Here is a 12,994-nt window from a genome sequence, read left to right as displayed (position 1 = left end):
CAGGCCTTAATTCTAGAGAGGTGTTACAGGCCTTAGTTCTAGAGAGGTGTTACAGGCCTTAGTTCTAGAGAGTTGTTACAGGCCTTAGTTCTAGAGTGTTGTTACAGGCCTTAGTTCTAGAGAGGTGTTACAGGCCTTAGTTCTAGAGTGTTGTTACAGGCCTTAGTTCTAGAGAGGTGTTACAGGCCTTAGTTCTAGAGAGTTGTTACAGGCCTTAGTTCTAGAGAGGTGTTACAGGCCTTAGTTCTAGAGAGGTGTTACAGGCCTTAGTTCTAGAGAGGTGTTACAGGCCTTAGTTCTAGAGAGTTGTTACAGGCCTTAGTTCTAGAGAGTTGTTACAGGCCTTAGTTCTAGAGAGTTGTTACAGGCCTTAGTTCTAGAGAGTTGTTACAGGCCTTAGTTCTAGAGAGTTGTTACAGGCCTTAGTTCTAGAGAGTTGTTACAGGCCTTAGTTCTAGAGAGGTGTTACAGGCCTTAGTTCTAGAGAGTTGTTACAGGCCTTAGTTCTAGAGAGTTGTTACAGGCCTTAGTTCTAGAGAGTTGTTACAGGCCACTGTTCCTGTTTCTGCTTGCTCTTTAGGGTCTGTGTTGTTATGTGTTAATAACATTTAGACTACGTTACCCAGCAGGCTAAGCGGGCGGGGCGGATGGTTAAAGAATGCCTTGCATGGCTAAACATGGAGTTTTGTAGCTGAAGTATATGTTCATTAAAAGTAGTTAAACCTACGGCCGGGTTTTTTATAAGGAACAAACATTACAGGGTCTAGGTTGGGTTACTGTAAAAGTAGTTTTTGACAACTGCTGATTATAAATAAACGTATTAGGGTTTTATGTTGTTTTTTTTGTAACTATGACATTTTCTGTAAAAGCTTAATAAAAGGGAAAGTGGATGCAAAAACAACAAACAAATCATTCCAGTGCCAAAATTGACAAAAAAACGTTTAAAGTAGGATAATGTTTTGTTAAAATTGTCAGTATATTCCAAAACAGAGATTTTAAAGATGTGTTTAACTGAGGTCGTGGCGATTTACATGAGGGTTGGGTTTAGTTAACAATCATGCCCACTACCACGGGATTATAACGCCTAGGGAGAATTGACATGTACTGGACAAACAGCTGCGCTGATTGCAATCTATCCAATCACAGCAGGGAACCTCCAGACGGTGAGACAGACCTGCCCGTCACACAGCGCCTCGGACTTGTTAACGTAAGACAACATAACACCAATGTTATGTTGAAAGAACACTTGGCCCCTAGTCCGTACATGGAGTGGCGACTAGCCGATGTGTTTGTTAGGGATCACTCCAGTCTGCCGGTTTTTGAGCAAAATGAGAAATGAGACGATGGGTCTTTGTTCCTGCTGCTACACTGTTTAGTAACATTAGTCCCCATGAAACACTGGCAGACACACTCTGGTAATAGATAGTGAGAAAGCTGTAAAAACAAAACGGCACCAAAGCACACACTTCACCACTCACCAGTGACTTGATAAGCCAATTTAGCTAACGTGGTCTACCGGCTCAATGTGCACGCTAGCTACTAGTACTAGCTAGCATTATTGACAAACACAGAGATGGAACTTAGCTAGCTAGCGTGTAGCAGCTTGAGCTTTATTTACGATAGTTTGACAGCTTTGTTGATGACGTACAGTAGATGTAAAATTGAGCGACAAAGACCTCCTTGGCAAACCACTTCCTCAATATTTAATTAATTTTAAAATGAATTAAAGATGGAAGAAATGGTAGTGGCTATGTTGTTGCTACCGTTCTTAAAGGGGCAGCAGAAAAACATATGCACAATCGACGAGTTCAGCAGCTCTTCAAACGTGTAACGTGTAAATATCATACTTTATTTGTTTTGTCTCATACCACTTCACTTCATTGAGTGAAGCAACAATACAATCGTTCACTATGCCAGATACACTGTAGTTACACATAGCTTTCTTCCAATCAGAAAACAAAATGTATAGAGGAAGGAACCGAGACTGCAAAAGAGAGATATAAATAAACAAAACACTTCAAGTACTTCTAAATATAAGTATATGTAAATATACATTAAATACATTAAATCACACTGATATTTGTTATTTTTTGAATGGCTATAAAGGCTCGTAGACATACTATACAGTGCCTTCATAAATTATTCACACCTCTTGAATTATTCCACATTTTGTTGTGTTACAGTCTGAATTTAAAATGGATTACATGTAGATTTTGTGTCACTGGCCTTCACACAATACCCCATAAGGTCAAAGTGGAATGATAGTAAAACCAAATCTCTGTACCGACACTGTAAGGTCCCTCAGTCCAGCAGTGCATTTCAAACACAGATTCAACCACTAAGACCAGGGAGGTTCTCCAATGCCTTGCAAAAAGGCCAACCTATTAGTTGATGGGTAAAATCAATAACAACAAAAAAAGCAGACATTGAATATCCATTTGAGAATGGTGAAGTTATTAATTACACTTTGGATGGTGGATCAATACACCCAGTCACTACAAAGATACAGGCGTCCTTTCTAACTCAGTTGCCGGAGAGGAAGGAAACCACTCAGGAATTTCACCATGAGACCAATGGTGACTTTAAAACAGTTACAGAGTTTAATGGCTGCGACATGTGACATGAGGATGGATCAAGAACGGTGTAGTTACTCCACAATACGAACCTAAATGACAGAGTGAAAAGAAAGCCTGTACTGAATTCAAATATACCCAAACATGCATCCTGTTTTCAAAAAGGCACTAAAGTAAAACTGTAAAAAAAAGTGGCAAAGAAATTAACTTTATGTCCTGAATACGATGCGTTATGGTTGAGGCAAATCCAACACATCACTGATTACCACTCTTCCTATTTCCAACATGGTGGTGGCTGCAACACGTTATGGGTATGCTTGTCATCGCCAAGGACTAGAGAGTTTTTAGGATAAAGAAGAACCGGAATAGAACTAAGCACAAGCAAAATCCTAGAGGAAATCCTGTTTCAGTCTGATTTCCAACAGACACTGGGAGACAAATTCACCTTTCAGCAGGACAATAACCTAAAACACAAGATCAAATATACACTGGCGTTTCTTAGCAAGATGATAGTGAATGTTCCTGAGTGGCTTAGTTACAGTTTTGACTTAAATCGTCCTGAAAATCTATGGCAAGACTTGAAAATGGCTGATTAGGTATGAATACTTTCTGAAGGCACTGTAAATATATTATTTTTAAGAGAAATAATTCAAGTACTTCATGTTGGTTTGACCTGCGTCACAGCTCTCTGGGCCCCTCTTCTGAGCAGCTTCTTGACCGATACCTTAAACTCCTCTGTCTTCAGAACGTATATGATGGGGTTGAGCATTGGTGGCAGTACTGAGGTCAGGGAGAGGTTGATGATCCGGGCGTTGGTTGGTATGAGGGATTGGAATTGGAGGACGTATGTGAAAATAACAGGCAGGTAGAATATGGCCACCAGTATTAGGTGTGAGGTACATGTCTTTATGGCTCTGAGTCTGAGAGAGAGAGAGAGAGAGAGAGAGAGAGAGAGAGAGAGAGAGAGAGAGAGAGAGAGAGAGAGAGAGAGAGAGAGAGAGAGAGAGAGAGAGAGAGAGAGAGAGAGAGAGAGAGAGAGAGAGAGAGAGAGAGAGAGAGAGAGAGAGAGAGAGAGAGAGAGAGAGAGAGAGAGAGAGAGAGAGAGAGAGAGAGAGAGAGAGAGAGAGAGAGGTGGAGAGAGGTGGAGAGTGAGAGGAGAGAGATAGGGTTAGAGGTGGAGAGAGAGAGAGGGTTAGAGGTAGAGAGAGAGAGAGGAGAGAGAGAGAGAGAGAAGGAGAGAAAGTGTGTCAATACAGTATGTGATTATCTATACAGTTTTAATTGCATTCTCAATATCTCCCAGCATGTATCATTCTTGTAACAAGTCCATCACTCTAAAAACGTTTTTCTGAGGCCTCACGCCAATCAGTATATGGGCCGTTCTGGCTTGGACAAGTCTACTTACTGACTTGACGTACTTATTCCAGTCAGTATTACTTCTCACCTGTCCTGGGGCAGTGTGATGGTGAACAGGGCGTGTGTTATACAGATGTAGGAGGATACGATGAAGACCATGGGGAGATAGAGAACTATACAGGGGTTGAGATACGCCATCATCTGATTAGGGACCACATCAGAACAGGGGGCCGCCAGACGGAACAGGGGACCGTGGTCACAGAAGTAGCTGTCGATCACCAGAGACCTACAATACATTATACAACATTTTATTACCCAGATATTAGAGAGAAAAACAGAAATGTTGTCTTCTGCTAATTTTTTCTCCAGCGCCTGGCCGGGGTTTCGAACCCGTGACGTTTTCGGCTACAGGTTCACTGCCTTATCTGTTGGAATTAGTATTCAAGAGGAACTGAGTCCATGACGACATGGAGCCATCAACCTTTTACAACAACCTGACAGATGACAACATAACATTCTGTTTGTTTATCTCCTTCATTTTATTGATTTACTGTAAAAGTAAAAATTTGAAATGCACTTGAACAATAGTTTGATGTGATTTAAGAGATAAAGCCGTAATTCACAGAAGCTATGCTTTTGCAGTGGAGTCGTTGCACTACAACACGATACATACTAACCTACAGAAAGAGAGCCGGGTGATGAGACACACAGCGATCAACATCATCAACACAGCAAACGTCCAGGCGGCGCCCGTCAGCTGGAGCATGGACCTGTGAGTGACCATCATGTGGTACCTGGGAAAGAACATGACAATGGAACTTTGAGAGTTGATGACACCTCTTGTCAATTAATAGGATCTCTGCGGGGGGGGGAAAGCTGTTCAACGTTATCGTGTTATAATCGTCAATGGTTGATTATTATTGTTTTATAATTATTCAGTCGAGATTCCCACATTTGGGGAACTTGCAGGGATCAGCACGACCAGAGTGCATTGGCCGAGCCTCACGCTGGGTTAACCTCCTTTGTGATCAAGGTGTCTGCCAGGAAACTATATCCTTATATATGATTTTAAATGCAGTGAATCCATGTTAAATCGTAATTTTTTTATATATAATACATTTAATAAATACATTTGAATAAATGGTCAAATAAATCAAATTATTCAATTAAAAATATTTTCTTTATCCCAGAAGAGTCAAATAATGTAGTCTTTCTGAATGTTATTTTAATTGAGTTAATAATTTGATGTATGATCTGAGACCTGAGCGGGCAGCAGATGGCCACCAGTCTGTCATAGGAGAGGATGGTGAGGTTGAAGGACTGCATGGTGATGAAGAGGAAGACGAAGAAGAGGCTAGTGAGACACTGGTTGTAGGAGATGAGCTGTCTGCTGAACAGGAACATGTCCAGCAGCTTGGGAACCAGGGCCGTGCTTTCACACACGTCTGTGAAGGCCAGGTTGAACACAGCAATGTACTTGGGGCTGTAAGGGCAGAACATAAATATCTTTTAATATTAATATAAATATCACGTAATGGAGATCGGGGAGCAGGGCAGGCTCCCACACATGTCTGTGAAGTCCAGGGGAACTGGGACTTCAAAAAGATAGAATGTCCAACAAAGGACCTTTTACACTGTATTGTGTTAATGAGATTAAAAGAGGTCTGATTACCTGTGGAGACTGCGGTCCATGTAGATGCCAGTCATGACGAAGGTGTTGCCCACCTAGACCCAACACACACACACACACACACAGAGAGAGAGAGCAGAAATGACCCAACATGGATTTACAGGTACATGCATCAGGCCATTGACTATGGGTGGTATTAGGTTTTGTGTTCTATAGGAAAGTGAACAACTTTAGAGTTTATCACCTGGACCAACTAGCTGACGCTAACCGCATGTAACACCCTGGACCAGAGCTCGCTAGTAACACCCTGGACCAGAGCTAGTTGGTAACACCCCGGACCAGAGCTAGCCAGTAATACCCTGGACCAGGGCTAGTTGGTAACACCCTGGACTAGAGCTGGTTTTGTAACACACGGGACCAGAGCTAGTGAGTAGGACCATTTACCAGAGCTAGTTAGTAACACCCTGGGCCAGAGCTAGGCAGTAACCCCCGGGACCAGAGCTAGTTAGTAACACCCCGGACCAAAGCTGGTTAGTAACACCCTGGACCAGAGCTAGCTAGTAACACCCTGTGCCAGGGCTAGTTAGTAACACCCCGGACCAGAGCTGGTTGGTAACACCCGGGACCAGAGCTAGTTAGTAACACCCCAGACAAGAGCTAGTCAGTATCACCCTGGACCAGAGCTAGCTAGTAACACCCTGTGCCAGGGCTAGTTAGTAACACCCTGGACCAGAGCTACATCCTTACCAGAGAGATGATGTATACAAAACAGAGGAAGCAGTAGTAGTACTTCATGTAGGGGATGGCTATGAAACCACTGATGAAGAAGTAAGGGGGTCGGATGATAGTGTTGATGTCTGTCTGGTTAGGGTCAGAGGTCAGGGAACTCATCCTGACTGGAGAACGTCTCCCTCTGGCTGGTGATAATCTGTGGAAATACATAACCATGAACACATTATTACAAATAAAGATATTCAAAACTGTACATTAATTCACCTGTTGACAAAAACATAATTGAAGCATCGTTAGTGGAAAGAGAATTAAACAAGTTCATCAAAAAGGTACATTACAAATAATTTACAAAAATGTATAAAATAATATTCTATTCAATGTTAGCGCATTCGATACCAGCTGCTAAGAAAAGGGTTAAACCAGTCACGTCAGACATCAAACTAAATAGCAGAATGTCAACATCTCCACCAACTAGTAAAGCCACTGTTTATCATGTAAATGTCAAGTTGAACCCACCTCCTCAGGTGATATGGTGAACCTGACAGCCCAGGTCTAGTGTGAGTACCTGGGCAGAGACAACAGGCTTATATATACTGGATCATCTTCACCTGCTGGTCATTAGTACACAGAGTTACATCACTGGTTCCCAATCCTGGTCCCGGGGACCCAAAGAGATGCACATTGTAGTTACTGCACTAACACACCTGATTCAGCTCATCAACTCATCATCAAGCCTTTGATTAGATGAATCAGGACAAAAACCTACATGGTGTTGACCCTTTGGGAAACACTGAAACACTGAATGACGCCTATAATAATGTATAATTGTAGAATGTAATAATAGGATCTATATGGTGAAGTCATCATGGAGGGGTGGGTTAACATACAGCTGTCCATTTCCAGATGTAGGATCTTCATTTGATCAAATCATCCATCTAATAATTCACATTTCCTTTTGATGGAGGATTATTTTCCTGTTATAGGAGACTGAATTAAATTAGAATCCTACATCTGTAGTAGCATCTCTCCTCCACAGGGATGGACACACCTGGGACAAACACTCACCTGGGTCAAACACTCACCTGGGTCAAACACTCACCTTGGTCAAACACTCACCTGGGTCAAACACTCACCTGGGACAAACACTCACCTGGGTCAAACACTCACCTGGGACAAACACCCACCTGGGACAAACACCAACCTGGGTCAAACACCCACCTGGGTCAAACACTCACCTGGGACAAACACTCACCTGGGACAAATAATCACCTGGGACAAACACTCACCTGGGTCAAACACTCACCTGGGTCAAACACTCACCGGCATCCCCAGCCGCGTCCTCAGAGCATGCGCAGACTAGCTGGCTGGTGTGTTTACGGACATATTCAATCAATCCTTATCCCAGTCTGCTGTCCCCACATGCTTCAAGAGGGCCACCATTGTTCCTGTTCCCAAGAAAGCTAAGGTAACTGAGCTAAACGACTACCGCCCCGTAGCACTCACTTCCGTCATCATGAAGTGCTTTGAGAGACTAGTCAAGGACCATATCACCTCCACCCTACCTGACACCCTAGACCCACTCCAATTTGCTTACCGCCCCAATAGGTCCACAGACGACGCAATCGCAACCACACTGCCCTAACCCATCTGGACAAGAGCGATACCTATGTGAGAATGCTGTTCATCGACTACAGCTCAGCATTTAACACCATAGTACCCTCCAAAATCGTCATCAAGCTCGAGACCCTGGGTCTCGATCCCGCCCTGTGTATCTGGGTCCTGGACTTCCTGACGGGCCGCCCCCAGGTGGTGAGGGTAGGTAACAACATCTCCACCCCGCTGATCCTCAACACTGGGGCCCCACAAGGGTGTGTTCTCAGCCCTCTCCTGTACTCCCTGTTCACCCACGACTGCGTGGCCATGCACGCCTCCAACTCAATCATCAAGTTTGCAGACGACACTAGAGTGGTAGGCTTGATTACCAACAACGACGAGACGGCCTACAGGGAGGAGGTGAGGGCCCTCGGAGTGTGGTGTCAGGAAAATAACCTCACACTCAACGTCAACAAAACAGAGGAGATGATCGTGGACTTCAGGAAACAGCAGAGGGAGCACCCCCCTATCCACATCGACGGGAGAGTAGTGGATAGGGTATAAAGTTTTAAGGTCCTCGGCGTACACATCACGGACAAACTGAAATGGTCCAACCACACAGACAGCGTGGTGAAGAAGGCGCAGCAGCGCCTCTTCAACCTCTGGAGGCTGAAGAAATTTGGCTTGTCACCAAAAACACTCACAAACTTTTACAGATGCACAATCAAGATCATCCTGTCGGGCTGTATCACCGCCTGGTACAGCAACTGCTCCGCCCATATCCGTAAGGCTCTCTAGAGGGTAGTGAGGACTGCACAATGCATCACTGGGGGCAAACTACCTGCCCTCCAGGACACCTACAGCACCCGATGTCACAGGAAGGCCAAACAGATCATCAAGGACAACAACCACCCGATCCACTGCCTGTTCACCCCGCTATCATCCAGAAGGTGAGGTCAGTACAGGTGTAACAAAGCTGGGACCGAGAGACTGAAAAACAGCTTCTATCTCAAGGCCATCAGACTGTTAAACAGCCATCACTGACATTGAGTAGCTACTGCCAACACAGTGAACAATAATATTACTGCATTGTCGGAACTAGAAGCACAAGCATTTTGCTACACTCGCATTAAACATCTGCTAACCATGTGTATGTGACCAATAACATTTGATTTGATTTGCTTTGATTTGAAGTAGTGAGTAACCACAACGTGAGGTGCTTCTGGACTTTATGTGTGTCGTCATTGTTTTTTGAGCTCCAACGCGCGCCAACGGGTTATTAAGCAAACTATAAATAAATGAATATGGGTTGTTGCATAACTCATCGGGGTTTATTATTTTTTATTTATTTTGATGTGAACATGTAATAACCCATATTAAACCTTATGTATGTTGCCTTGGTGGAGTAACTAAATGTTTCAATTTAATTTAATGCATGGGCTAGCCGCTAGCCTATCCTGATACAATAACAGAAACCTATAATCATTTCATCTGAAGTTAATACCCTATTGTCATCCCCCTAGACAGTTTACAGTAGGAGTTCTTATTGGAGAAGTCCTTCACACCTGACATCCCATGCTGTTGAGATACTCTTCGTAAGTTAATATTGTGAGAGTCATATTCGAGCCTGGTGAAAGTTACACTGTTTAACTTTAATTAGCCACGAAATCCATAGTTTGAAAGACACTGTTTTTCTGTTCTCTACCCCAGAGAACACTGCTACTCCAGCTGCTCTGTCTTCATCTGATTATATTTTCTCTCGTAGTCCGAGAGCATCTGGTCGTCACGGTGATGGCACAGGGCTCCTCATTCCTCCTAAATGGAGACTCTTTTCTCCCCCATACCATACCGTCACTGTCACTTGTCCACTCAAACTTAACCTTATCGTCATCTGTTGCCAACCAGGTGACCTTAGAGAGTTCCTCAATGAGCTCGACACCTTAATAAGCTAATTTCCTGACGATGGCTCACCGCTCTTCGTAGTTGGCGACTTCAACCTCCTGACATCTGACTTCGATACATTTCTTTCCAACTCTCTCTTTCACCCTCCTTGCCTTTTTTGACCTCAGCCTTTTTTTCAGTCACCTCCCACTCACAAGGTAGGCAATATGCTTGACCTCATCTTTACTAGAGGCTGTTCTCCTACTAATCTCACTGTAACCTCCCTCCAGGTCTCTGTTCTCCTACTAATCTCACTGTAACCCCCCTCCAGGTCTCTGTTCTCCTACTAATCTCACTGTAACCCCCTCCAGGTCTCTGTTCTCCTACTAATCTCACTGTTACCCCCCTCCAGGTCTCTGATCTTTTTCTCCCTTCCTTCTCCGTGGCTGAGTGACTCATTGTGAGCTTATAGAACAGGACTGGCGGAAGCTGAGTGAACATTTCTGGAGGACCTATCTTCCTTTCACTCCCTTCTTTACCTTCTGGAGGACCTATCATCCTTCCACTCCTTTACCTTCTGGAGGACCTATCATCCTTTCACTCCCTTCTTTACCTTCTGGAGGACCTATCATCCTTCTTTACTTCCTCCTCTCTACTTTCTCTTCCTCTGTATCTGCTTTCTAGCCACTTTCTATCACTCTAAATTTCAAGCTCCTTTCTCTAACCCTAGGACACTATTTTCCACCTCCTCTCTCCTTAATCCTCCACCCCCTCCCTCCTCCCTCTCTGCGGACAGCTTTTTCAACCTCTTTGAAAAGAAGGTTGATGGGAATCCGCTCCTCATTCACTCAGCCTATTGAGTCAACTGGTCCCACTCACACAGAACTATTCTACGCCTTGACCTCTTTCTCCCCTCCCTCTCCAGATGAAATCCTGAGATGAGTGTGGTCTGACCGGCCGACAAAAAACCAAGCCATGAAGTTGAAGGAAGTGTCCGTTGAACTCCGAGACAGGATTGTGTTGAGGCCCAGATCTGGGGAAGGCTACCAAAACATTTCTGCACCATTGAAGGTCCCCAACAACACAGTTGTCTCCATCATTTTTAAATGCAAGAAGTTCGGAACCACCAAGACTCTTCCTAGAGCTGGCCGACAGTGTAACGGCTGTCGTCCTCTTCTTCCTCTGAAGAGGTGTAGCAAGGATCGGACCAATACGCAGCGTGGTAGGTGTCCATGTTTTAATAGGGAAAACTGAACATGAACACAAATACAAAAACAATAAACGTGACCAAACCGAAACAGTCCAGTGTGGCACAAACACTGACACAGGAAACAATCACCCACAAAATACCCAAAGAACATGGCTGCCTAAATATGGTTCCCAATCAGAGACAACGATAAACACCTGCCTCTAATTGAGAACCAATCTAGGCAACCATAGACTTACATAAACACCTAGAATGAACACAACCCCATAAATCTACAAAAAAAACCTAGACAGTACAAACACCCTAGACGAGACAAAAACACACAAACCACCCTCGTCACACCCTGACCTAACCAAAATATTTAAAGAAAACAAAGAATACTCAGGTCAGGGCGTGACAGTACCCCCCCACAACCCCCCCTCAACAACTACAGACCAGTATCCCTTCTTTCTTTTCTCTCCAAAACTCTTGAATGTGCCGTCCTTGGCCAGCTCTCCTGCTATCTCTCTCAGAATGACCTTCTTGATCCAAATCAGTCAGGTTTCAAGACTAGTCATTCAACTGAGACTGCTCTTCTCTGTGTCACGGAGGCACTCCGCACTGCTAAAGCTAACTCTCTCTCCTCTGCTCTCATCCTTCTAGACCTATCGGCTGCCTTTGACACTGTGAACCATCAGATCCTCCTCTCCACCCTCTCCGAGTTGGGCATCTCCGGCGCGGCCCACGCTTGGATTGCGTCCTACCTGACAGGTCGCTCCTACCAGGTGGCGTGGCGAGAATCTGTCTCCGCACCACGTGCTCTCACCACTGGTGTCCCCCAGGGCTCTGTTCTAGGCCCTCTCCTATTCTCGCTATACACCAAGTCACTTGGCTCTGTCATAACCTCACATGGTCTCTCCTATCATTGCTATGCAGACGACACACAATTAATCTTCTCCTTTCCCCCTTCTGATAACCAGGTGGCGAATCGCATCTCTGCATGTCTGGCAGACATATCAGTGTGGATGACGGATCACCACCTCAAGCTGAACCTCGGCAAGACGGAGCTGCTCTTCCTCCCGGGGAAGGACTGCCCGTTCCATGATCTCGCCATCACGGTTGACAACTCCATTGTGTCCTCCTCCCAGAGCGCTAAGAACCTTGGCGTGATCCTGGACAACACCCTGTCGTTCTCAACTAACATCAAGGCGGTGGCCCGTTCCTGTAGGTTCATGCTCTACAACATTCGCAGAGTACGACCCTGCCTCACACAGGAAGCGGCGCAGGTCCTAATCCAGGCACTTGTCATCTCCCGTCTGGATTACTGCAACTCGCTGTTGGCTGGGCTCCCTGCCTGTGCCATTAAACCCCTACAACTCATCCAGAACGCCGCAGCCCGTCTGGTGTTCAACCTTCCCAAGTTCTCTCACGTCACCCCGCTCCTCCGCTCTCTCCACTGGCTTCCAGTTGAAGCTCGCATCCGCTACAAGACCATGGTGCTTGCCTACGGAGCTGTGAGGGGAACGGCACCTCCGTACCTTCAGGCTCTGATCAGGCCCTACACCCAAACAAGGGCACTGCGTTCATCCACCTCTGGCCTGCTCGCCTCCCTACCTCTGAGGAAGTACAGTTCCCGCTCAGCCCAGTCAAAACTGTTCGCTGCTCTGGCACCCCAATGGTGGAACAAACTCCCTCACGACGCCAGGTCAGCGGAGTCAATCACCACCTTCCGGAGACACCTGAAACCCCACCTCTTTAAGGAATACCTAGGATAGGATAAAGTAATCCTTCTAACCCCCCCCCCCCCCCCCCCCCTTAAAAGATTTAGATGCACTATTGTAAAGTGGCTGTTCCACTGGATATCATAAGGTGAATGCACCAATTTGTAAGTCGCTCTGGATAAGAGCGTCTGCTAAATGACTAAAATGTAAATGTAAATGTAAATGTGCGGACTCCGGCCGCAAAAACCTAATCTAAAGGGGAGGGTCCGGGTGGGCCTCATTCATGGCGGCGGCTCGGGTGCGGGACTTAGACCCCACTCTA

The 12,994-nt window shown here is 45.3% G+C and overlaps 1 protein-coding gene and 1 pseudogene across 1 annotated transcript; both read right to left on the bottom strand.

Annotated features, from left to right (window-relative positions):
• Positions 1 to 3,231: 3,231 nt before the first annotated feature.
• LOC120036245 (olfactory receptor 1361-like) lies at positions 3,232 to 6,450 on the bottom strand. The gene is made up of 6 exons (XM_038982726.1): positions 6,307 to 6,450; positions 5,602 to 5,654; positions 5,191 to 5,412; positions 4,607 to 4,723; positions 4,018 to 4,215; positions 3,232 to 3,493 (listed from the first exon to the last, which is right to left on the bottom strand). The coding sequence occupies exons 1-6, from the start codon at positions 6,448 to 6,450 to the stop codon at positions 3,232 to 3,234; spliced, it is 996 nt and encodes a 331-aa protein (XP_038838654.1).
• Positions 4,857 to 4,981, bottom strand: LOC120036247 (annotated as a pseudogene).
• Positions 6,451 to 12,994: the final 6,544 nt, after the last annotated feature.

This window comes from Salvelinus namaycush, unplaced genomic scaffold, assembly GCF_016432855.1.
Source record: "Salvelinus namaycush isolate Seneca unplaced genomic scaffold, SaNama_1.0 Scaffold1265, whole genome shotgun sequence".
NCBI classification, from domain to species: domain Eukaryota; kingdom Metazoa; phylum Chordata; class Actinopteri; order Salmoniformes; family Salmonidae; genus Salvelinus; species Salvelinus namaycush.
The sequence above is the reverse complement of the archived record's forward strand: the minus strand, read 5'-3'. Positions and strand labels throughout refer to the sequence as shown.

What these genes read in the sequence shown, in the direction of transcription:
- LOC120036245 (XM_038982726.1), bottom strand. Translation starts at nt 6,450, where the DNA reads ATGAGTTCCCTGACCTCTGACCCTAACCAGACAGACATCAACACTATC. An exon ending in ATGGACCGCAGTCTCCACAG is followed by an intron (nt 5,413 to 5,601) that starts GTAATCAGACCT and finishes CTGCCCTTACAG; the next exon opens with CCCCAAGTACATTGCTGTGT. An exon ending in ATCACACTGCCCCAGGACAG is followed by an intron (nt 3,494 to 4,017) that starts GTGAGAAGTAAT and finishes TCTCTCTCTCAG; the next exon opens with ACTCAGAGCCATAAAGACAT.